The 24,300-nt window shown below is 37.4% G+C and overlaps 1 protein-coding gene across 3 annotated transcripts in view; it reads right to left on the reverse strand.

Annotated features, from left to right (window-relative positions):
- SLC39A12 (solute carrier family 39 member 12) overlaps positions 1-24,300 on the reverse strand; it is a 67,151-nt gene that overhangs the window by 2,900 nt on the left and 39,951 nt on the right. For all 3 annotated transcript variants that reach the window (XM_081145619.1, XM_081145617.1, XM_081145618.1), the window contains 2 exons: positions 22,596-22,754; positions 20,466-20,653 (listed from right to left, as the gene is read on the reverse strand). In XM_081145619.1, the coding sequence (XP_081001745.1) occupies positions 20,466-20,653; positions 22,596-22,754 (347 nt within the window). The remainder of the gene's footprint in view (positions 1-20,465; positions 20,654-22,595; positions 22,755-24,300) is intronic.

Genomic DNA, 24,300 nt, shown 5'->3' on the forward strand with positions numbered 1-24,300 from the left:
GTGGGGGGGGGGGGGTGGTAAAAATCACCTCTGGTAGTTGAGAATGACTGGATTACTTTATCTAGCAAGAAAAAGTTTAAACATATAAAATATGCAAAGGTTTTAGATTTATGTCACTATTAAGCAGGTTGACGTGTTTTCTAATGCATGTACAGGAGCACCCTGAAAGTTCTGTTTGGGTGTGCTTCAGGTGGATAGTCCTACATTTTAATTAGCTCAACCAATGGAAGGAGGAATGGGATTACTGTAACCTGCTATCTCATACCCCAGCATGGAGCAGCGGACTAAAAGAAAAAAACAAGACCTAGAACTACTCTGCTGGGTGGATAGCCTTCGATTATATGTCCTTTTGGTGTTTTTCTGCTGTAATTATTTATTTATTATTATTATTTTTAGGTGTATCTTGTAGGCCTCCATCTTTAAACATGAGGTTAATTGCCCGGGCTGCTTTAGAGAAATCCTGTATGGTTCATTATCTATTAAAATTTTAAATGACATTTTGAAAGTCCATAGAGTATATTTGTTCTCAAAGAGCTTGCCACTGATAGGATTTTTTAATTGATTTTAGAGAGAGAGGAAGGGAGAGAGAGAGAGAAACATAGGTTTGGTGTTCCACTTATTCATGCAGTCATTGGTTGATTCTTGTATGTGCCCAAACTGGGGAGCGACCCTGCAGCCTTGGCATATTGGGATGATGCTCTAACCAGCTGTGCTCCCAGGCCAGGGTGGTAGTATTTTTGAGAGATTAACAAAATATATCATTGGAGTTCCCCAATATCTCTGATTCTCAATACTTAGTAAGCAGTTTTCAACAGTTTATTCCCAGGCCAGACAACATAGACAGCCGCTTTCTTTCTCTTCTGGTCATTTGTAGCTCAGATGGTATCTGTGAGACACAATTATGCCATCTCAGGTCAAGTAAAGGCTCAAACTTTAACCTTATTTCCAAATATTGGAATAAGACATTTTATAGTTCCCTCTTCTTATTTTTCACACTAAATAATTCATATTCATTTATAAGATGAGGCTGAATTAGCAGCTCCTTTTACCTCCACTGTCTCTAGTGCCACCTAGCTGTTGTTCTTTGACAAAATAGTACAAGTATTTGTTCTATTTTCTGGAAAGATTTTCTTGGCAAAATAGTTATAAAATATGGATCATGATTGTTTTGAGTGAGTTGTCATGGAGAAAAATACTTCAGACAAGGTATAAGCATGGTGGTGGAAATGGTTCTGGTTCAATAGATAGAACTTGCGATGAATTTTCAAACCATTAATGTTTTAATGAACCTATATTTAGTGAGCTCTCTTTTTTTATTCCCTTCTTTACCTCAAAATTAAACTCAGGATATTAGGGTGGGAAGAAATAGGTCTTGATTAGGATATATTTAATAGCCAAAAAAATTAGATACAAAAAACTCAGAGATAGAATTAGTGTCTAGAGAATTCCTGCAAATCTCAATCAGCTTCTGTCCTGAATAAATCCCAAAATGCCACAATATTTTGTTAAATTCTTTGATCTACTATTTACCTCTCTAGCCTAAGCTTATAGGCCTGCTGTTTGCTTGTAGTGAAATGATAGATCTGAATATATGTGTTTATAAGATCTTCCAGTCTCTGCCAATGGCCCCAGTCCAAGTGGCAAAACCAATAATCCTTTACTCTGAGTATGTAGATGGCATCACCCACAAAAAGCATCATGAGTATTACAACTCCAAGAACCACCATTCACATGAAATACAATATCTTCTGTGGAGTTTTGCAACAGGTTCCCTGCTTTTTTTTCTACCCCAAATAATGGGCTCTATGATAACTTCACATCCATTCAGGTGTGCCTTCCGGCAGCTCATATTCCTCTCAAGGTCTTTCAGAATTCAATGGCTGAAGGTCTAATGCAATGCTTACTTTCATTTACATCCATTTCATCATGCCCTTTCTTATATTCCCCTCCCCCCCATTTTCTTCTCATAATCCTAAAAGAGGTAAAATTACTAACTTGGTATAGTTATGAGGAAACATTGGCTCAGGGAGGAAAATGACTTATCCAAAGTCACATAGATGTGATGTCAGAACTAAGAAAGAAGCCAGGTAACCGCATTACTATGGAGGACATACAAAGACTTACAAAGACCAGCTCTATATGTGAATTCACCTCTGTCTATTTTGACCAATACATTTCTACTTAATTAGGAAAAAAAATTGAAAAATGCAAACACTAAAAATGTCCAATTAAGCATAAAATAGTCACTGTACGTCTTGAAAATATGTAATACAATATATAGAAATTATGCTGCCTTTGTCATAAAAGGTCACATTATTGGTTCTGTTTTCAAGGCAGACAATATGCACTCCACAAGAGCTATAATGAAAGACTAACATTGTAAGCCTGTAGAAGCAGACAAACAATGAAAATTAACATTTAAAAAAAACTTTAAGGAGATTCTCATCTTGATATTGAAGCTTTGCTCTTAACTTGGGTGGTCTATCTGAGCTTTCCATGTCCATACATAAATAGGTTTGGTAAGAAAATCCAGCTTAGCTTGATTTTGAGACAATACTTGGCTTTCTTTTAGGTGATTATGGATGAACATATGAACCATAATATCTCTTGGGTTCATACCAAAATACCAGCGAGCCCTACAGAAAGTCTTTCCAAAAGATACAAATATAAAATGCCAAAGCTCAAACCACATCTGATTATAGTATTTCATTTGTTTTGAATCCACAATATATATTGTTTACATTTCAGTCAGTAAATTTTGAAGGAAAATAAAAATCCAGATGAGTTAACTTTAAGTGTAGATATTTTTTTTTTACTCTTTTTGTAAAAAATTCCCTATGGGAGTTTAAGTGTCACCATTTTCCCTTTGCTTTCGAGACAGAAAAGTTTCCTTACCCTCCAGGGCAATTAAATTCCTTTATTAAACAATTTTACAGATATTGATTTATAGCCTAAGACTAGAGGGGGTGAAATGATGGATAGAGTATATTGACATTGATGTAAAAGGTCAGAAAGGAAAAAGAGAAGAAATGTCAGCAAAACAGGATAGAGCTAAGAGAAATGTTCTTGAGATTTCTGCCAGAAACTTAGAATCCTTGAAGTAAAAAGTAACCTCCTTTTTTACCTCCATGCTTAGCAAGTTTCCCAGCTCAAATCAGTGGACACCAAGACATGATAGTCAAGGAGTTTTAATTTTCTGGAAATTTTTTTTTATCTAAAATGCAACCTTTTAACATGCCATTAAATTCTTTTCTTCCATTTTGAATCAGGCAGAAAAAAGAAATTTCCTGAGATGCATAAAGTTCACATATTGACTGAAACTTGTCTACAGATAATAGTTCCTACAAGTTCTATTAACTAGCTGAGATGTAGTTATGGAGGTTAACTGCTAATTAGGATTTCTGAACATTTTAGAAAGTGATATTAAGTACATGTTCAAGCTTGAGTCGGTCCCCATAACTGTATTCCCAGTCAAGCTGAAGCTTAAAAATGAATGCTCACAGAGAATGTTAGCACACATCAGGAAAGAAAGTGGGTGAATATTAATTAACATCATGTACTATATAATAATTATATACTAGAGAGGACTCATCACAGAGAAGAATCGTCTGTAAAACATCTTCTGGAACTAAGATTTTTGTCTCTCCTTGTACGTCTTAGCTTCAGACTCTTCTGCCACACTCTTCTCTGTTTATTTGCACCTGTAATCTGAAACTGGCTTATTATTGGTGCCATTAAACACCTATTGCTGGATATTTCAACATTTACCTTCAGTATAGTTCATAAATGTACATACTAAAAAAGAAATCAGCATTCAATGCTTCTAACAGACACAAAAAATTTCAAAGACTTCATGATTAAAAATTTACAATTCAAATATAGACATTCAATATTGACTTATTGAAGACATTTGGTGATGTCTCTTATGAAGATAAAATTGTAATTCAAATATTTTTTTTTCTCTTAGGAAAGTGTAGCTTTTGGCATCATCAGCTTTCAAGAGAAATGATTTTCTTATTCGTGAAGCTCACTTGACAACTGACTTATGCCACCTTCTTTTCTGAGGGACCCTAAAGCCCACCGTGCACAAAGAGTCAGGTATATATTTGCATTTGATAAGAAGAACCATGCTTGTCCCCCCAAAAATATGATGAAAATAACCCAAACTTATTTTGTAGGACATCCTAATTATGCTTAATTAGGAGCACACATTCCGTGGGCAGCTCTAACTCTGTTACACTTGTAATTGGCTTAATTTTGTCCTTGCAAAAGACACACAGCTGAGAACAAAATGGGAACTTGTTAGTGAAAGTCACCATTTGGTTGCAAATCTGCAATGATCTGTTTGCATGTGCAGGCTGTACACTTAAAAGTTGAATATCAAAGTCTTATAGTTTCAGGTGTGGCATGTAAGGAGATTAGAATTCTGCCAGTGTGTCCTAACAACAAGTAAAAAGCTGGGCAAACTGAAAGATCAACAACCTTTTTTAGATATGTCAGAGAAGTGAGGTCACAGGGAAACTGCTGGCCCAAATGCTGGAAAGACAGGCAGATACAGAGAACACAACTTACTAGAGCAGAATTTCTCCCAAATTAATGTCAGACACCAAATTACAGATCCAGAAAACTCAGAAAACATCAAGCAGGATAAATGCCAAAACACTGTATATAGGCAAATCATTTTCAAACTTCAGAAAATCAAAGATTTTTAAAAAAATCTTAAAATAAGCCAGAGGGGGAAAAAAGTCTTACCTATAGAGGAGCAAGGATAACCATTACATCTAAATTCTCCTCTGAAACTATGAAAGCAAGGGGACTGAAGTGAAATATTTGAAGTGTTGAGAGAGGGAAATCACCAGCCTAGAACTCTGTACGCCCAAAATTATCCTGCAGAAATGAAGAGGAATACAGACATTTTCAGACAAACAAAAATTGAGGGAATTTGTTGCCAGTGGACCATCCTTGCAAAAAATGTTAAAAGAAGTTCTTCAGAGAGGGAAAAATAATATAGGTCAGAAACTGGGATGTACATAAAGAAAGAAGGACATCAGAAAATGAATAAGCATTTTCTTACTCTTACTTGATCTAACAAATTTGTTCAAAATAATAACAACAATGCATTTGACTACATATGCTTGTGTGTGTGCACTCATTTATGTGGAGTGAAATGAATGACAGCAATGACACAAGGAACGGAAAGGATGAATTAGAATATTTTCTTATTATGGGGTCTTATATTATCCATGAAACAGTATAGTGTTATGTGAAAGTGACATTGGATTAGTTGTATGTATGTTGCAAACTCTAAGGCAACCACTTAAAAAATTAAAAAGGGAAATATACTAAGAAAGGAGTCAAAATGGAATAATATAATGCTCAATTAAAACAAGGCAGAAAAGGTGTGGAAGATAAAGTTAGCAACAAAGAACAAAGGCAAAATTAGAAAACAGTAACAAATATGGTAAATATTTATCCAACTATATCAATAATCACTCTAAATGTCAATAGTCTAACTACACTAATTAAAAGACACTTTTCGCCTGGCCAGGCGTGGCTCAGCAGTTGAGCGTTGGCCTAGGATCCAGGAGATCTTGGTTGGATTCCCGGTCAGGGCACATGTCCAGGTTGTGGGCTCGATCCCCAGTCAGGGGCAGGCAGGAGGCAGCTGCTCAATGACTCTCTCATCATTAATGTTTCTATTTCTCTCTCTCTCTCTCTCTCTCTCTCTCTCTCTCTCTCTCTCTCTCTCTCTCTCTCTCCCTTCCTCTCTCTGAAATCAATAAAGATATACATTTTTTTAAAAGAATAGAAATTTTATAATGTCTTCTCTCAGATAACAATGGAATTAAACTAAAAATCAATGATAGACAGTCAGCTGGAAAACCCCAACTACATAGAGATTAAACAACATAGTTCTAAATAATACAAGGATCAAAGAAGAAAATTCAAGATAAATTTAAAAATATTTTGAACTAAATGAAGATGAAGATGCAAGTATCAAAGTTTGGGGGATACAGCAAAAGTAGTCTTAGAGGGAAATAGTAGAAATGAAGAAAGATCTAAAAATCAATCATCTAAGCTTCCACCTCAGGAAACTAGAAGAATAGAAAGTTAAATCCAAAGTGAGGAGAAGAAAAAAAAAAAAAATTAAAGCAGAAATTAACAAAATTGAAAACAGTAAATCAATTTTAAAAACTAACAAAATCAAAACCGGATTCTGTGAAAAGATCAATAAAATCAATAAGCCTCTACCCAGGCTAACCAAGGAAAAAAGACAGAAGACACAAGTTACTTATATCAGAATGAAAGCAGGGACATCACAATTTCCATGGACAATAAAAGCATAACATAGAAACATTATAAAGAACTTTGTGCACAAATTTGATAACCTAGATAAAAATGCATCAATTCCTTGAAGGACACAATCTCCAAAAACTCACACAAGAATGAGCAGACAATCTGAACAGGCCTATATCTAAAAAACTAAATTGAATAACCTTTCAAAACAGAGGGCACCAGGCACAGATGGTTTCACCAGTAAATCCTAACAAACATTTATGGAAGAAATTATGCCAATTTTCTACAATCTTTCAGAAAACAGAAGCAGAGAAAATACTTTCTAACTCATTCTATGAGGCCAGCATCTCATTATTTTTTAAATATATCTTTATTGATTTCAGAGAAAGGGAGAGAGAGGGAGAGAGAGAGAGAAACATCAGTGATGAGAGAGTCACTGACTGGCTGCCTCCTGCACACTCCTGGCTGGGGATCGAGCCCACAACCTGGACATGTGTCCTGACCAGGAATCGAACTGCAATCTCCTGGATCCTAGGTTGATGCTCAACCACTGATCTACGCCCAGCCAGGCAGAGGCCAGCTTCGTCTTAATACCAAAACTAGACAAAGATATTACAAGAAAATAAAACTACAGACCAATATCTTTCATGAACAGAGGTGCTAAAAATTCAACAAAATAGTAGGAAATCAAATTTTAAAATGTATTAAAAATATATCACAAACGAGTGGGATTTTCCCCAGGTATACAAGGCTGATTTAGCATTCAAAAATCAATTATATAATCTAGACTACAATATCAACAAGCTAAAGAAGAAAAAAAATCACATGATCATATCAATAAGTGCATAAAAAGCATTGACAAAATTCAACACACATCATGATAAAAACTCCCAGAAAACTAGGAACAGAGAGAAACTTCCTTAAATTCATAAAAAGAGGGGAAGGGAAGGGAAGGGAAGGGAAGGGAAGGGAAGGGAAGGGAAGGGAAGGGAAGGGAAGGGAAGGGAAGGGAAGGGAAGGGAAGGGAAGGGAAGGGAAGGGGAGGGGAGGGGAGGGGAGGGGAGGGGAGGGGAGGGGAGGGGAGGGGATAAGAGAAAGGAAAGGAATACAGAAAGAGAATAAAAAGAGAAGAAAGGGAAATAAAAAGTATACAGACTGGGAAAGAAGAAATAAAACTGTATTTATTTGCATTTGACATCATCTCTATGTAGAAAATCTGAAAGAATCAACAAAAAAGCTTCTGGAACTAATAAGTGCTTATATCAAGACACAAGGTTAATATACAAAAGTCAATCACTTGTCTAAATACCACAAATAAACAAGCGAAATTTAAATTAAAGGCATTACCATTTGGGGGAGGGAAGATGGTGAGACTGTGAGAAGCAGCAGAGCGCCCCGGCTCCCAGCCACAAACTCGATTTACTGCTAATACACTGCGTAACCAGCTTGGAAAAACCAGAGAAACACACCTGAGTGGACATATTTCGAGCAGGGAGCACTGTGGCACAGGGAAGGGGAAGAGAGCCCTCCTGCTGCCAGAGAGGGACCGGAGTCGCCAGCAGGACAGATGGGGTCTCCAGCCACCAGAGCTGCCAGTGGGTGAATCTGACCCGCCCTGAAGGGAGCCGGGACAGCACACAAGGAGCTGCCCAGCTTTACTGAGATCAGCGGTGCGGGGACCTGTGTGGGGCTGACTGTGAACCCTACTGCTTATTCTGAGGCACGGGGGTGCCGGGATCGCACAGGGCGGGTGATCTGCCTCTTTGTTCCTTTGTGTGTTTCTTAGTTCTGATTCCTGAACAGGTGTCCACTTCCCGGCCTGCATCGGGGACATAGACCAGTGGAGGCTGGGGTTGGGGTCTGCACAGTAGACGGTCTGAGGGGCGGGCCTGGTGCGACCAGCCAACCAGAGCTGAGCAGGGAGGGGTGGAGCCCACCGGCCTCTCCTGCAGCCGGGAGCTCCGCCCCCAACAGGAAAGGGGTGGGTCCTGCTCACTGAGGCCCCAGACACCCCCGCAGGGCACAGTCCTGAGGGGGAAGGGAGAGCAGCTCACAGGAGGACTTTACAAGAATAAGACTCTCAGGGACTGTGGTTCGGGAGCTGGAGGAAACAATGAAAACCCCTGCTGGGGGCTGGGCAGGCAGAGGGCTCACCAAAATGTTTTTTTAATCAGACCCACTGAGCCCAGGCTGCTGAAACGGCCCATACAGAAAAGGCAACAGGCTGAAATCAATCTGAAGCTGCAGCAGGACAGAGCCTGGGGAACTAGAGTCAGAGGACAGGGTAGGGACTGAGGAGCTCGGGGTGGAGCAGAGACTAACTTCCCCACAGTGAGTGCTTGACAGTGAAACCTCCAAGTACTGCGAGTGACATCCCGAGTTACACTAGCCAGCCTGCACCCTAAAGACTCTTTAGAAGACTCCAGAGTTAGACCAGGCAACCACAAGGGGGAGGCAAAATAGCTGACAAGTGGAGGTGGTCACAGAGAGCCTCAGCCAACTACCTAAGGACACCAGAGCCAAACGTAGGCAGCTCCTGACATTGGCTGACACACAAATACCTCCCAGGAGACCCAAAATCAGCATACAAAACAGTGAGCCTCACACAAAATAAGCTGCCCAGATGAAACTCACTTGATTGACCTTTTTTTAAAGAAAAAAGAGAAAAGAAAAACATTTTCTTTTTAAATTTTTTAATTGTTTTTTTAATTTTTTAATTAATTTTTTAAAATTTTGTTTTGTCTTGCTTTGCTTGTGTGTTTTTTTTGCCTTTTTTTTTTTTCCTGCTCTATTATCAAGATTTTATTGATATTCTCTGCTTTCTTGCTGGGATATTACCATTATAACCAATAAGTTTATTGCTTTTCTCTATTGTTTCCTCCACATCTCTTATTGCCCTCCCTCCCTGCCCTTGCTTTAACTCTCTCTCTCTTTTTGGTCCATTGGCATAGCATTCTTTTTTTGTTTTTTCTTCTCCCTTTTTATTCTCTGTCTTCCTGTCTTTTTGTTTGTTTGTGTCTTTCTCTTTATTTTTCATTTTTCAACTATTTTCCTATTCCTACTCTCTACCTTTAATTTTTTGCTTACCCTTCTTTCCTTTCAGAATCTTTTCTCTGCCCTTTTTTTTTTTTATCTCCCAGTAGCTTCTCTGTTTCATACTTTTAATTTTATTTTATTATTTTTATTACTATTAGCAATAATATCCTTTTCTCTCTCTCTCTTTTCTTTAGCATTTGTGTTCTTGCTTCACTCTCCCAATTCTACTTTCTCTTGGGATGTTTTTCATTGTGATTGTCAGGATATTTTGTAAGTTACTGTTTGTTTGCTGGCAGTTTGGTTGTGTTTTGTTTTGCACTATCAGCACCTGTACAACAGCTCACACAACGTGGTTGTGGCTGAGGCTCTCAGTTAGCCAACCTGAGAGGAGAGTCCTCCCAAAAATGAGTCAACAACAATCTAAACCCAATCACAACAGGTCAGTCCAAAGAACCCACAAAAGGAACAAACCTAGAGCAAATAGCTCAGAAGTATAAGGAAAACACCTCTGGGCCCCACTGGATATACACTACAAAAATCCCACCCCACAAGACTGGGAGACAGCAAATATATCTAATATGTAGACACAAACACTGAGTTACTAAAATGAGGAGACAAAGAAACAACCCCCAAACTAATGAAAAGGAAAAATTGGTAGAAAAAGACCTTGATGAGATGGAGCTAAGCAAGTTATCAGAAATAGAGTTCAGAGTAACGGTTATAAAGATACTCAAGGAAATTAATGAGAACCACATGACACTTAATGAGAAAGTCCAGGAATTTAGTGAAAACATAAAAAAAAGCTAAATATGATAAATAAGAACCAGGTAGAAATGAAGAATACTATATCTGATATTAAGAATACGCTGGAAGGAATTAAAAGCAGGCTCAATAAAGCAGAAGATAGAATAAGTGAATTAGAAGATAAAGTAGAAAAAAACAATCAGAGCAGCAAAAAGAAAAAAAACACTTAAAAAGCATGAGGACAGTTTAAGGGAACTTTGAGACAACATAAAGTAAAACAACATTTGCATCATAGGGGTACCAGAGGGGGAGGAAAGTGAGTAAAAGATAGAGAACCTGGTGGAGGAAATAATGACAGAACACTTGCCTAAGATGGTGAAGGAGAAAGCCCCACAAGTTCAGGAAGCACAGAGGGTTCCAAACAAGAACCAAAAGAGACCCACTCCGAGACACATCACAATTAAAATGGGAAATGTTAAAGACAAAGAGAGAATATTAAGGGCTGCAAGAAAGAGACAAGCAGTGACCTACAAGGGAACCCCCATAAGGCTGACATCAGATCTCTCAACAGAAACTCTTCAGGCCAGAAGGGAGTGGCATGAAGTTCTCAAAGTAATGAAAAGCAAGAACCTGCAACCAAGATTGCTTTATCCAGCAAGGCTATCAATTAAAATTGAAGGTGAAATAAAGAGCTTCCCAGACAAAAGAAGGCTAAAGGAGTTCAGTACCACTAAACCAGCAATGCAAGAAATGCTAAAAGGACTGCTTTAAGAAAAAGAAGGAATAGTGAGAGAAAAGCACATCAGCATAAAGGGGGAAAATGGCATTAAATAAGTTGATATCAATAGTAACCTTAAATGTAAATGGAATAAATGGCCCAATCAAAAGACATAGGGTAGCTGAATGGATAAGAAAACAGGACCCATATATATGCTGTCTGCAAGAGACCCACCTGAGAGCAAAAGATTCACACAGGCTGAAAATGAAGGGAAGGAAAAAAATATTCCATGCAAATGGAAATGAAAAAAAGCTGGAGTAGCAATACTTATTTCTGACAAAATAGACTTCAAAATAAACACCATAACAAGAGACAAAGATGATCACTACATAATACTAAAGGGATCCATCCAACAGGAGGAAATAACCTTTCTAAATATATATGCACCCAATATAGGACCACCTAAATATATAAAAAATTTCTTAGTGCCCATCAGTTAATGAGTGGATAAAAAGGCGTGGGACATTTATACCATGGAATACTATGCAGCTGTAAAGAAGAAGGTCATGTACCCTGTGGGACAGTATGTATGGACCTGGAGAATATTATGTTAAGTGAAATAAGCCAGGCAGAGAAAGACAAACATCACATGATCTCACTTATATATATGTGGAATCTAAAGAACTTAATAAACTGATAAAAAAAAATAATTTCAGTGGCATGGAAGCATGAACCAGACTGAGGAATCTCAGAGGGAAGGTGGGGGTGGGTGGGTGGGGAGACATTAACCAAAGAACTTATATGAATATATGCATAACCCATGGACACAGACAATAGTGTGGTGAAGGCCTGGGGAGGAGAGTGGGTGAGGGGTGGAAGGGGTCAATGGAGAAAAAAGGGTACATCTATAATATGTTGAACAATAAAAGTAAAAAAAAAGCATTACCATTTACGTTAGCAGCAAAAAATAAAAGACAGATATAAACCTAACAAAATAGATTTAAGATCTATATGAAGAAAACTATAAAACTCTAATGAAAGCTATGAAGGAAAAACTAAATAAACGGAGATAAGTTCCATGTTCATGTTCATGGATATGACACAATATGATCAAGATGTCAATTCTTCCATAGATTCAAGTCATACCAATCAAAATCATGAAGGTTTGTCTATAGATATTGAAAAGCTGATTCTAAAGTTTACACAGAGATGCAAAAGACCCAGAATAGCCAACTTAATATTGAAGGGGAACAAAATTGGAAAATTAACACTACCCAACTTCAAGACTTACTGTAAAGCTACAGTAATCAACAGTGTGGTATTGGTGAAAGAACGACAAACATATCAATGGAACAGAATAGTCAGCAGATCTTTGACAAAGATGCAGAAATGATAAAATGGAACAAAGATAACCTTTTCAATAAATGGTGTTGAAATTACTGGACATACACTTGCAAAAAAGAAAAAAAAAATCCATACATAGACCTTGGTTATTGCTTGTGACAGCAATGTAAAGGGGGATGTTAGAGTGTGTTTTCTTTTAGTATTGTATTTTATTATTAATAGTAAGACCCTCAACACAGATTGAAGTATTGACTCAACAATACCCTGAAACTGGGAGATTTGTTCCTGTTGACACAGGTAGGACCTATTTTGAATTTAGGTCTTTTTAAATTAGCAGTTGTGTTCAGAGAGCAGCTTAATACAGCAGTCTTAATTTTTCTTATCAAGCAAGAAATCAAAGGCCACATCTCTCAATGTATCTGGAATTGCCAAACTAGAAGCGTATTTTAAAGTTACTTATTAAAATTCATCATTAGATATTTTGTTAAGTATTTAAGTACAGGATATTATAGGCTTCTAAATTCCCAATGGTATCTTTCTAAGAGAATTCATGGAGAAGTTTGCAGCAGAAGATAAATGAAATTTTCTTTTTTGAAAGTTGAGCTATGAGAGAGACAATTAGGAGAGACAAAAATGTTACCTGCTTTTCAGTTATACTTAACATTTCCCCTCACTATATTTTCCTTAGGGAAAGCAATTCAGTTAGAAACATTTTTACTTGTTTAGTTCAGCAAAGAGAGTCATCAGCTAGCTTGAGTATTTTCCTAAGAAATGTATTACTTTGGAAGATATATGTTTGTTTGTGTGTATACATGCACACGTGTGATTTAGCAAACTAGCTAGAAGAAAAGCTACCTAAGTAGCAGAAAAATACAAACATTTCAGGTGGTCATTTTTTGTCAAATTACAGAGCTCAGCATTCATCCAAAGTGTATCTATTAATCATTTGCTCAGTAGAAAATATCTAAATGTAGAATTTGACTTTTAGAGAAAGAGAATAGAAAACTCCAAAATTGTTGGTATGAATGATTCATCCTTCGTGCTTTTGTGAAGAAATAATTGTGAATGTAAAATTATATTAATTTTGCTGCCTGAAGTGATTTTTAGATGTCTTTTTTTTTTTTTTTTTTTCCCACAGCAAGAGTACTTAAAATGGTGTCAGTTGCATTCACTGATTTTAAATACAATATATGTTGAAAGCAAATATGTATATCAAGGTCATTTTACATGTATTTTTCAAACAAAATATCCCCTTTCAAAAACTACAAAGAAAGGATAGCTTACAATTTTTTTGGATGGAGAAAGGACTTATTTACCAGAGCCAACTTGGTGATCATAGATTATTGGCTGAATTGGACTGGACTTATCTGGATTTCTCTGAGAAAGAAAGACTCAAACTAAATTGTAAGACAAAAAATTATGGGGAGGGAATAGGATCAATATCTTAAAAGTATACATTCTATTTTAGTTTAATTTTATAGTTGGGTGATTACAAGGCAAAGCCTAGCTAGAAAGGTAACTGTTTTGTCAGCCAATTTATGTTCTTTTCACCCAGTTCACTATCTTGAAGCTGTTACATTCACTGAACTAAAACAATGGTAAAGAAGCCAATGGATGCTTTTCACGTGGACTATTTATAGTCCTATTTATTGACTGGGCTCAATATTCAAATCTTATTTTTGTGTGTTTGTATATTTTAAAAGCAGAGGATCTTAAGTTCAAATTCAAAATACTCTTTACACTACCTTTCATACAAGAAAAATTATCTGGAAATTGGAAAATGTTCCAGGCAAAGTCTGGCTGAGATTTTACTTGGAGGAGACACTTTCCAGAAGAGGGTAGATAAGAAAATTGTTCTTCAGTCTTACTGCATCCTCCCCTATTATTATATAAGTGAAATCAAGATTGTAGGAATGTTAATAATAGTCTCAACAAGGAAGATGATTTTTAAAAGGACATCCCCCAAAAATGTACAGAATGTACAGAAGGAAAGGGGAAGACATTGGGAGAACTGCGTAGTGGCGGAGGCTGGAAATAATATTCTCAACTGATCTGTCTTGCCGTACACAGAGTGGGCACCTGAACTCTGGTTTGTCCTATTTTGTTCTGGCCTGAGTTGGTGAGGCGCTTCCTTCTCCACTACCTTCCTCTCTGACTTACAGCTCCTCCACTGTCAGCTTGGGTGTTATTAACGCATTGGATCCTGGGCAGTTGTCCAGTTCCCCCAATTCTAGGGACATCTTCCGTTACATTCATAGTGATAGCTCCTTGAAGTTGCCATGGGCCTGTTGCTATGGGAACAGTTTCACGAGCTCTAAAACCTTAGGAAAATTGCCTAAAGATTTGTAATTTGTTTCAGATCCAAAATAAACCTTTCCTTGGCACAACCTATTTATATTTTTAATAAATTAATTTATTCTTTAAATAGTAAATCACATTCGTTAAAAACAAAGTCTCTCTCATCCAAACTGCTGAAGAAAACAGGACTTTCAGAGCTTGTCTTTTCCTCCCGTTTGAGAACTTTTGTAAACATTAGAGAAGGTGGAGCTGAGAAATCCTCTTGACTTTCAGTCTGAGAATTTTCTTATAAGGAACTTCGGTTCTCAGAATGAGGTGCTCCTACATAGCTGCCTCTGTTTCCACGTACACCTAGACCAAAGTTAGTAGGACAGGGATACAGTCATCTTTTATAGCTGCTGTTAGCAAAGTACCATTAACATGGTGGCTTAAAACAACACAAATTTATTATCTTATAAATATCTTATAGGGTCACCAGACTAAAATCAAGGTGTCAACAGGGCTGCTCTCCATCTGGATCCATGGAGAGAATCTGTTTCCTTGCCTTTTCCAGCTTCTAGAGGCTGCCCACATTCCTTGTCTCCTGGATCCGTTCCTCTATCTTTAAAGTCAGCAATGTCGAATCTCTCTGACCCTGCTTCTGTTAGCACATCTCTTGCTCTGACCCCAGATGGAGAAGATTTTTCCACTGTTAAGTACTCATGTGATTAGATTTGGACCACAGATAATCCAGGATAATCTCCCCATCTCAAGGTCCTAAGCCTTAATCACATTTGCAAGTCCCTGCGTAAATGTAAGATAATATATTCACAAATTCCCAAGGTTAGGATGTGTCTATCTTTGGGTTAGGGGTGGGTCATTATATATATAGAGAACACATCTCGTGAAATCTTTGTAGCAAACTTGGGACTATGAAAGACAGTGAACCAAAAGATCTTGTTATAACTAAGATTGAGATATAACTAAGATTGGATAAACAAGATAAATGGATACTAACCTATCCATCACATGGATTACTGATTGTATCAGAGGCTTTTGTCAAATGACACGTCAAATATTTTATCTTACTCTTCACAGATAGGTAAAAGACAAAAGGATGGAAAAGATATCCTGTGCGAACAGTGGGCAGGAAAGCAGATGTGACTATATTAACACCAGACAAAGAAGACTTCAAGACAAGCAGTTATACCAGAGATAAAGAGGGACCTTTTAGCATGATAAAAGTAAGGATTCATCAAGATATAACAATCCTAAATATGCATGCATCTAATAACAGAAATTCAATTGCATGAAACAAAATTGATAGAACTAAGAACAAAATAGGCAAACCCACGAATATAGGTTTATATTTTTACATAACTTCCTCAATAATTACCAGAACAAGTGGAGAAAAAATCAGTACAGAATTTGAAAATATGAATACAGCTATCAACCAGCTTGACATTCACAGAACGCCATACCAAACAACTGCTGCACTCATGTACTTTTCAAATGCACAAGGAGCCACTCACCAGGATAGATCATATGCTGGGCCATAAAAAAAAGTCTGAAATATTTCAAAAACAAAATACAGAATATATTCTCTAACTATGAAGGGATTAAAGTCAATAGCTAAAATGTATTTAGAAAAGTTTCAAATATTGATAAATTAAGCAACATACTTCTATATAACATATGGCTCAAAAAATTACATGGGTAATTTAAAAGTATTTCAAAATAGTCAGTATTGAAAACACAACATATTAAAATATATGGAATTCAGCTAAAGCAGTGCTAGAGGAAAATTTATAACTTTAAATGCTTAGATTAATAAAGAAGAAAGATTTAAAATCAATGATATATCATTCCATCACATAAAGCAGAAATAAACAGAAAATTAAATACAAAGTGAGTAGAAGGAAGGAAATAAGAGATAAGAGCAGAGTAGAGAAAATCGTGAAGCAATGGTAGCCGATCACTGCCAGTTTTTCTCTTTGTGGAATTTGTGCTTCCTGTTCACCTCAACTTTAGCACTATCGGACCACCTTTATCTTGAAGAGAAGACACCAGAGAATATTTCCACTGAAGTTGAAGCTGTTACTACTACTGAAGTATAGCACTCCCATTTTAGCACTCCCATTTTCTACCTTTACAATTTCTACTTTGAAGATAAGCAAGGGCAACAAAATTTGGTAGAAACAATGACCTCTTCCCCTTCCCTGGCTCTTTGGAAACTTTGTAAAACATTTCAGGGAATAGTTAACCAAGAAGGTTGATTAACGCTTATCTTAGTTTCTGTATACCACTTCGCTAGTCCCCAACTTGCCCCCCCTTAGCCAAACGGAATGTAGTTTTTGCCTTTATATTCTCCCTGTGAAGACTGTTCAGGGCTGCGAGTTTTGTTTTGGGCAGGAGCCCGCTTGCAGTCGCCGGCTAATAAATCTCCAAACAATGAATTTGGTCTCTGTGTGAATTAGTCTCACGAAAGTCGGGTACAACACTACCTGGTTCTTTGAGCTCCTCGTATCAATGGATCAACCAACAGAGAAAAGTTACAATATTGGTGGGAGTTATTGCCACTGGTTGACCCCTTCCACCACTAACAGTTGACCCCTTCCACCACTCAGATACTCTCATGTTCTCCTTTACTGCTAAGTCGCATCTATCTCAAAGTTATATGTCATGGGATTTAGGGTTATTGTTACATAATGGAGTGAGCAAGGAACATATCCAGAGACCTGGGGGTTCCCTGAAGCATCTCTTGGTGCTTCCACGCCTATTGACAGTGCTGAGCATGCAGCTACAGGAAACACAGCCTGACAAGGTCAGAGCAGATCTCTCAAGTGAAGCCTAGGTTGCCCTATGAGGAAAGAAATCCAGGTCAGTCAAAGTGTTGCCTGGAGATGAGGGGACTCAAGACTGGGTGCTGGAAGAGAGGGATGATGAATATTAAATGCAGCCTCAAGACCAGCAGGGTTTGGAGTGTATCCCACTAACTATTTTGTATTGAGTCTTCGTGGCATTTTGGCTGGCTACCACCGTGAAGGAACTTTGAGATGGATGTGACTTAGCAGTAAAGGAGACCGTGAGAGTACCTGAGTGGTGGAAGGGGTCAACTGTTAATGGACATCACTCTTGTGCTCTTTTATATTCTCTCAGCCCCCTCTCTAACCATAGCGACACTTTCAGGGACCATTTCCAAGAAGGCACTGATTTGTTTTGCATAGAGCCTTGCTCCAGGCCCACACCACACTCCTCCTTCTCCTGCCCTGGGCCTCTCTGATGTGATGGCTTGGCATGGCCATGAGAACTCCCTGGGCACTCCAGCATGAATAACCTGAGAGTGTGGGGTAATGCCTGTGGGGCCAGCTTTGAACAATGGGGACAGGAGCCCCTTCAGAAAGTCCTATGCAATGGATTCCCCAGAGCGGTGGTCAGTTTAAAAAGAACACCACATTGTTTTATTGACTTTTCATCCTGTTTTGCTCCACTTGATCTGCCCTGTAGTCCTGCTCCCTGGGATCACCTCCCAAATGAATTGCCTTCCCTCAAGCCTTTGTCTTAGCCTCTGCTTGGGGAAAACCCAGTCTAAGATACTGATCTTTATAACAGAGAATGAATTTCCTCTGGCCACCCAGAGCTACATTCATCCTTAACTTCCTTTAGAAACCATTCAATGCAACTAGAAGTTAGTGTGCTTGGATGAGGCAATACAGCTTCGGAGAATTGAGGCTGGCAGGTTTCCAGAAGATTTTCTTCCTTGTTGACTTCATTGCTAATAGCTCCATTTTTGCCCCAAGTTCTTACTCTTTTAGGGCTTTGAAATAACACACCCAATTTCTTTGAAACAAACAAGGAAAGCAAAAATCTAGCTAACCTTTCCACATTAACCCCGCTGGTAAATTTCCAGAGTTTAGTAAATAACCCGTGTATGAAAGAATTTCCCCTTACCCTTTAGTTGTTGTCATTTATTTTCTTTGCTATTTACAGAGTCGTGAAACCTTGTTGTCTTTCCTTTAAATGCAAAAGACTATTTTCTTTGGCACAGCCCAGAGTACAGCAACAGTTAAATTTGCTGCCTTGTGAAAGAGTCGAATTTGTTTAGAAGTTATGCAAAAGGCCGTGAGAGCAAGCGACCTGCATTATAGGAAGTAGCCTCAGGAAGCTCTGAGTATTTTATTTCCTGTCCTTTTTGCCAGAATGCTGGTTTTTCCTGGGCCAATAATAATTTGAAATAAAGTCAAGATTTATTCTAGTTGGAATATGATAGGATATCAGGCACACTGCTGTCTTACAAGCAATTTCTTACCCTTACAAAATCAAGAGGAGAAACATTGAGGGGAAAATGACATATTTAGCTCAGGGTTCTACATGACAAATGGCTTTTGACAATCTGCTCAGGTCAATCTTGGAAGAGTAGTCTCCTTAACAAAGAAAAAAGATTAACTACATACATACACATCCATCACACTTGAAGAGAGGTTTAGACAGTGTGAAAAAAAAAACTTCAAAAGAATACAGTAACTGCTCCCAACTGACTTATAAAGAGAAAAGAAATTAGAAAAGAAATTAGAAAACTAAAAATCAGGAGACTCAAGAGTGAATGTGAGGACTGATACAGAGATGTTGTAAACAAAAGGTACCTCTCAACATTCAGTGATGAGTGACACTGTGCTTTTGAAGTGCCAAAGGCTAGAAATCCAGAGTTCTCAAGCTGGAAGGATCAAAGGATCATGTACATTGACTGAGGGTTGGAGGCTGGTGTTCAGAAAGGGGGGAGGGGTAGAATTTGCCCCAATTTTAGCTCTCTTCACTATCAAGATAAGGAACTTTCCCGAGAGCCATAAATAATGTGTAAGAACATGTCTAAACCCTGAAGTACATTTTGGTGTTTTTCTCATCTATTTGAATCTTATGAGAATTCAGAAAAACAACTGGGCAGTCAGAAGTGTTTACAATGGAATTTAAAATGGTGCTACTAACTAACTTGAAGAATTCTCTTATTGAGTTTTACTTCAAGAATGCACTTTTATTCTGATTCTATCAGCAAGGGTTCCTGCCGTCTAGATTTTTTTTCCTTATGGGACATTTCTCTTTATTTACTTCCAGGACAGTACCTGGATTCTGCCACCTCATTAGTCCATCCCAATGGTCCTGTTCCATATATTATCTTCAAGATAGTTTATTTTATTTTTCTGCTTGAGGATACATGTAAACGCATATTTTACTTTCACTCAGATTGGTGTTCTATTGTTTCTCAGTCTTAAATACTTCTTTTAATAACTTATGTAATTTTTACTTACTTTATTCTAACCCATGAGAAGGGGTCATTATTATGACCTTCACCTAAAGATATTTAAGTTTAATAGAAAGTGACCTTAAAAAAGACTGTTTTATCTACTGAAGACCAGAATTTAGAAGGCAAAAGAAGGTAAAATTTCCCAGGTTTAATTTTTTCATAAGATTATAGAGGATGAAAACTGATGACAAAGTTACCACTGGTGTCAGCAAGGACCCTTTAGGAAATATATGTTGAGATTTTAGAGACCCACACTATAACAATCTTCCTTGTTTCACCATATGATAACCCTCTGGAAATGAAAACTGAAAGATGAAATCATTATTTTTAAAAGTATAGTTGGTTAATTAAGTCAAACAGTCATTTAATGCAACAACAAATTCATCTGAACTATTTTCCAATGTTTTAAAAAATACCTGTCTGTTTAACTGAATTTTTCATTTTTCAGATCGAAGTATAGGTGTCATTTACAGAGACAAAGCAGAATCAACTGATGACCTCTTTTTTACAATTATAAGGGTTTCATTCACTCCAATTCAGTTCACTAAAAGAAGGTCAATATTTTCTGTGTCTCAACTTATGTTTCTTCTGCCTACAACTTACTTTCTTGGATTTCACAGAATCTTTAGTCTTTTATGTTGTTATCTATATTCTTTTCCTCTCCCCACCTATTCTTCCATTTTATTGCTTTTTATCTACTTTACATTTTCAGTGTTTAGAAAAACATAATGGAAAACCCACAAAGCTTACCATTTCCACCAAGGACAAATATAAGAACATCCCAGCAGTAACTGTCAAGATCCAATTTTGAACACAAGGATCAGTTGATACTGAGAGCCCAATGTACAGTCCTATGAAGGCAGTTAGAGCACTTATAAAATTCATCAGGATGGCAATTTTAATAGGAAGTCCAGAGCTTAGGAGCACAGCAAAGTCCCCTGAAATTTAAGAAAAAAAGAAAATACAATTATTGATTAACTGATGACGGCTTTGGTAGAGTAGTGTGTTATAAGGTTGTTTCAAATGTCAGCAACCAGGATCAACTTTATAAGTTAAGCTGAATGATCAGTTAAGAAACCATTTTCCTATATTTCTCTAAGATTCATAGCTAACTCATTATGCAATTAGGAAATTACATTTCAAGAGTTCTTTTCCTTTTACTGTTCCCGAGGATAGTAGAGAGAGAACTGTGACATAGTCTTTAGTTTCTAACATCCTGTCATCCTGTGGCATTTTCAGCTTAGATAAATGCAAAAGAAAGCAAAAGAAAGGAACTCTTGCCTTTTGAGACAGCATGGATGGACCTGGAGAGTATTATGCTAAGTGAAATAAGCCAGTCAGGAAAGACAAGTACCATATGATCTCACTTATATGTGGAATCTAATGAACAAAATAAACTGACAAACAAAATAGAATCAGTTGTGCATATATGGTATAGTCTGACAGATGTCAGAGGGGAGGTGGGTGGAGTGGACAGGATGAAAGAAACTGAAGAGAATACCCAAAGAACATATATGCAAAAATAAATAAATAAATAAATAAATAAATAAATAAATAAATAAATAAATAAAGAAAGAAAGAAAGAAAGAAAGAAAGAAAGAAAGAAAGAAAGAAAGAAAGCAAGCACTTGCTGGCTGAGGTTTTCTAAATCTTTTTGCCTGGAAACTTGACAAGCAAAATCACAAGGTAGTAAACATTATGTGGGCTTTTATTATTTACTTATGTAGGAACTGCATTGGGAAAAGAGAAAACCACTTAATATGAGATTTTAAAATCCCTGCTGAAGTTGATTAGGAAAACAAATTTTTCCTTTGGAAAATGTTTTAAGGCCTTAATGATTTGAAAGACATCACATCTCTCCTTCCCTCTAAGAGAAGAATGACCTATTCATCTGAGAGGTTCTATTTCTTGGTTTTGGGGATTAAGACAAGGCTGAAATTCAATCAAGACAGCCCGGGGACTGAGTTTCCTAGTTCCACTATATAACTGGTCCTATGAACAGGTCTTAGAACATTTTTGCTCGCCTGCCACGGACTGTCACACTCTCCTGTGGTTTTGTTATAGCAGCTTAAAGCAGGACCATAGGATAGGACACCCAGACCAAGCATGTTTCAATGATTCAGGAAGGACCTTGGATAAACTGCTTCAGGAGAGATGGGTCAATGAGGAATGGGCAACAGGACTTCTAACACTAAACACAAGAGGACAGGATTGCAATGAAGGTCTGAAAATGGGAACAGAAAGAGTGACAGCCCGGGGTCCTCTCTCTAGGGTACATGTGCGCCTGGAGCCAGCCTCTGCTGTTTCTGGGTCTGTTTCATTAACATATATTCTATCTCACTTGGTTCCTGGGCAGCAGGATTTGAATTACAGGGCTATTAACATTATCCAGAAAAAGAGTCTTACGTGTATCTGTTACCATAGGCTTGTCATACCAATTTTGCAGTTGGCTTTAGATGTCTTGTATAAATCTGGTTGATGAAACCATGGTTTGCCTTTCATTTAAATGTTATTTTGTCTCATTGGCCTGGTTGCTGACATACTGGTTAAAGTTCCCCTCTTAATGTTTTTTCCCACATTTACTATGCAGATTTTAAAATTCTTGCCAAAGTTCCTTAAAAGGAAGTTTCTGGGAATGACTTTCTCCCATATAGAATTCTCCAGAATCCAGAGTCACTTCTGGCCCTGGGAAATGTAGAGTCCAGTTGAATTCTATCCCAAAGTACAGGATTTTTTTGTTCTTTTCTGGTTTAAAAAAAAAATAAATTATGAAAGAAAAGTATTCATCTTTTCATCATATTTTGGAAATGAAGCCTAGGAAACTATCGCTAGAAATATGATTTTCTCAGCAGGAAACAGAGAATCTACTGTTAAACTCACCCATTTCATGTGGAATTTCATGACACAAGATAGCAATTGTCGTGGTTACTCCAGACTCAGATGAAGACGAGAAGGCTGCTCCTATCACGAGGCCATCTGCGAAATTATGCAGGCAGTCCCCTACCAGTATCATTATTGCTAACGAGCTAATGGATTTGCCTAAAAAAAATTAAATGAAGGTGTGAAAGCGTTAAAAGAGCACTCCATAGTTCATGGAATCCGTCAAACACAACCAACTTTCCCATCCACCTCTGACATTCTTAAATTGCATCAGATTAAGTAACCCCACTTTGTTTCCGTTTTCAAGATAAGTGAGGACTGCAGATGTAAATATGGTAACCAACATGCTTGGATATATGGTCACTTTTCTAAATGGGTCTCACTAATAATGAGATAAACTGTGCACTGGCATTCACTATTCTATCACCTTGTCCAGCTGTTCCCCCCCCCCCCAAAAGAAAAGAGAAATAATATTGGTATACTCTCCCAAAATACCAGCCATGACCTTTCCATGTGTGTCTTTTGTAAAGCATTTTAAGATAATTTAAGAACCTCCCTGAAGAATGTCATTAAAATGGAGTCTGTTTTCCAAAACTGGCCCCTCTGAGTCAGACTATCCCTAGGGTCAACCTGCAGGATACACTTTCTGCTATTGTGTGATCACTGTGTTTCCCTGTCTGGTTGTTGTGAATCACCCTGACAAAGTGCCTCATTCACTTGCCATTTGTGACCACAACAGACTCTGCCGATCCCAAAGTCAGCTCTGAAACAATTACTTAATATTCTTATCTTTCTAAAAATAACTCTCAGTACTAGACCAGCTGGACCTTGAACAAAATAAAGAGAAGCTGTTTTCATGGGAGTCTATTACATAATATACACAATCTGATTGGTGAAGAGTCAGTGAACTACTTTAGATAATAATGGATTTAATTAATGAAATAATTTAGACCATAACTGGGTTCAAGTTTTTACCACACGAAATTTCTGTTTCCAAAAACCTAAGAACTATGTTAGTATAAGCAATTATGGAGTTGAATGGCTACACAAAACGTATTTCAGAAATAATACTTACCCTGACAGTAAGTGACCTAGGTATACCATTTGATGAGAAAAGCCATTACAATCAATTGCCATAGCCTAAAACATCATTAATTACTCTGTTGCTCTCTACTGGGTGACAGGTATAAGCAATAGCTGTTGTTGCTGTTGGAATTGAACACATCTAATAATTGAACACTCGATAAAACTAGGAAGAGGTTGCCTCCTGGTTTCTGTTTTGTGCACTAAGACTACAGGGGGACTGTACTATGATATGGTTTGCTATTTTATTTGGGGAAATAGAAATTTGACTCATTTCATGTGCCACACCATGAAATAAGTAACTTAAGTCAAGTGAATAGAAGATACAACCCAGACTATCAGCCAGGAGATAGGTGTTTTGACTGTGTTGCAAAGGTTTTCCATGCATTTTTCTCCTAACAATCATTCTGACTGACTTATATCCTTCTTGTAGTTTACTAATTCATTCTATTTTTTATTAAAAATGAGAAGATTCCAAACAATAGTCATAAAAACACAGGCTACATCTCAAATTATTAAATTCAGGGAGGTCTTGTTGGCTTTGCCTGGAAGCTCTCAGAAGCTAATAATGCTACCAGGTCCTCAGCTGTTCCTGCTCCTTTTCAGAAATAAAGCTCTTCTT

The sequence above is a fragment of the Miniopterus schreibersii genome (assembly GCF_964146895.1).
Source record: "Miniopterus schreibersii genome assembly, chromosome: 1".
Lineage (NCBI taxonomy): Eukaryota > Metazoa > Chordata > Mammalia > Chiroptera > Miniopteridae > Miniopterus > Miniopterus schreibersii.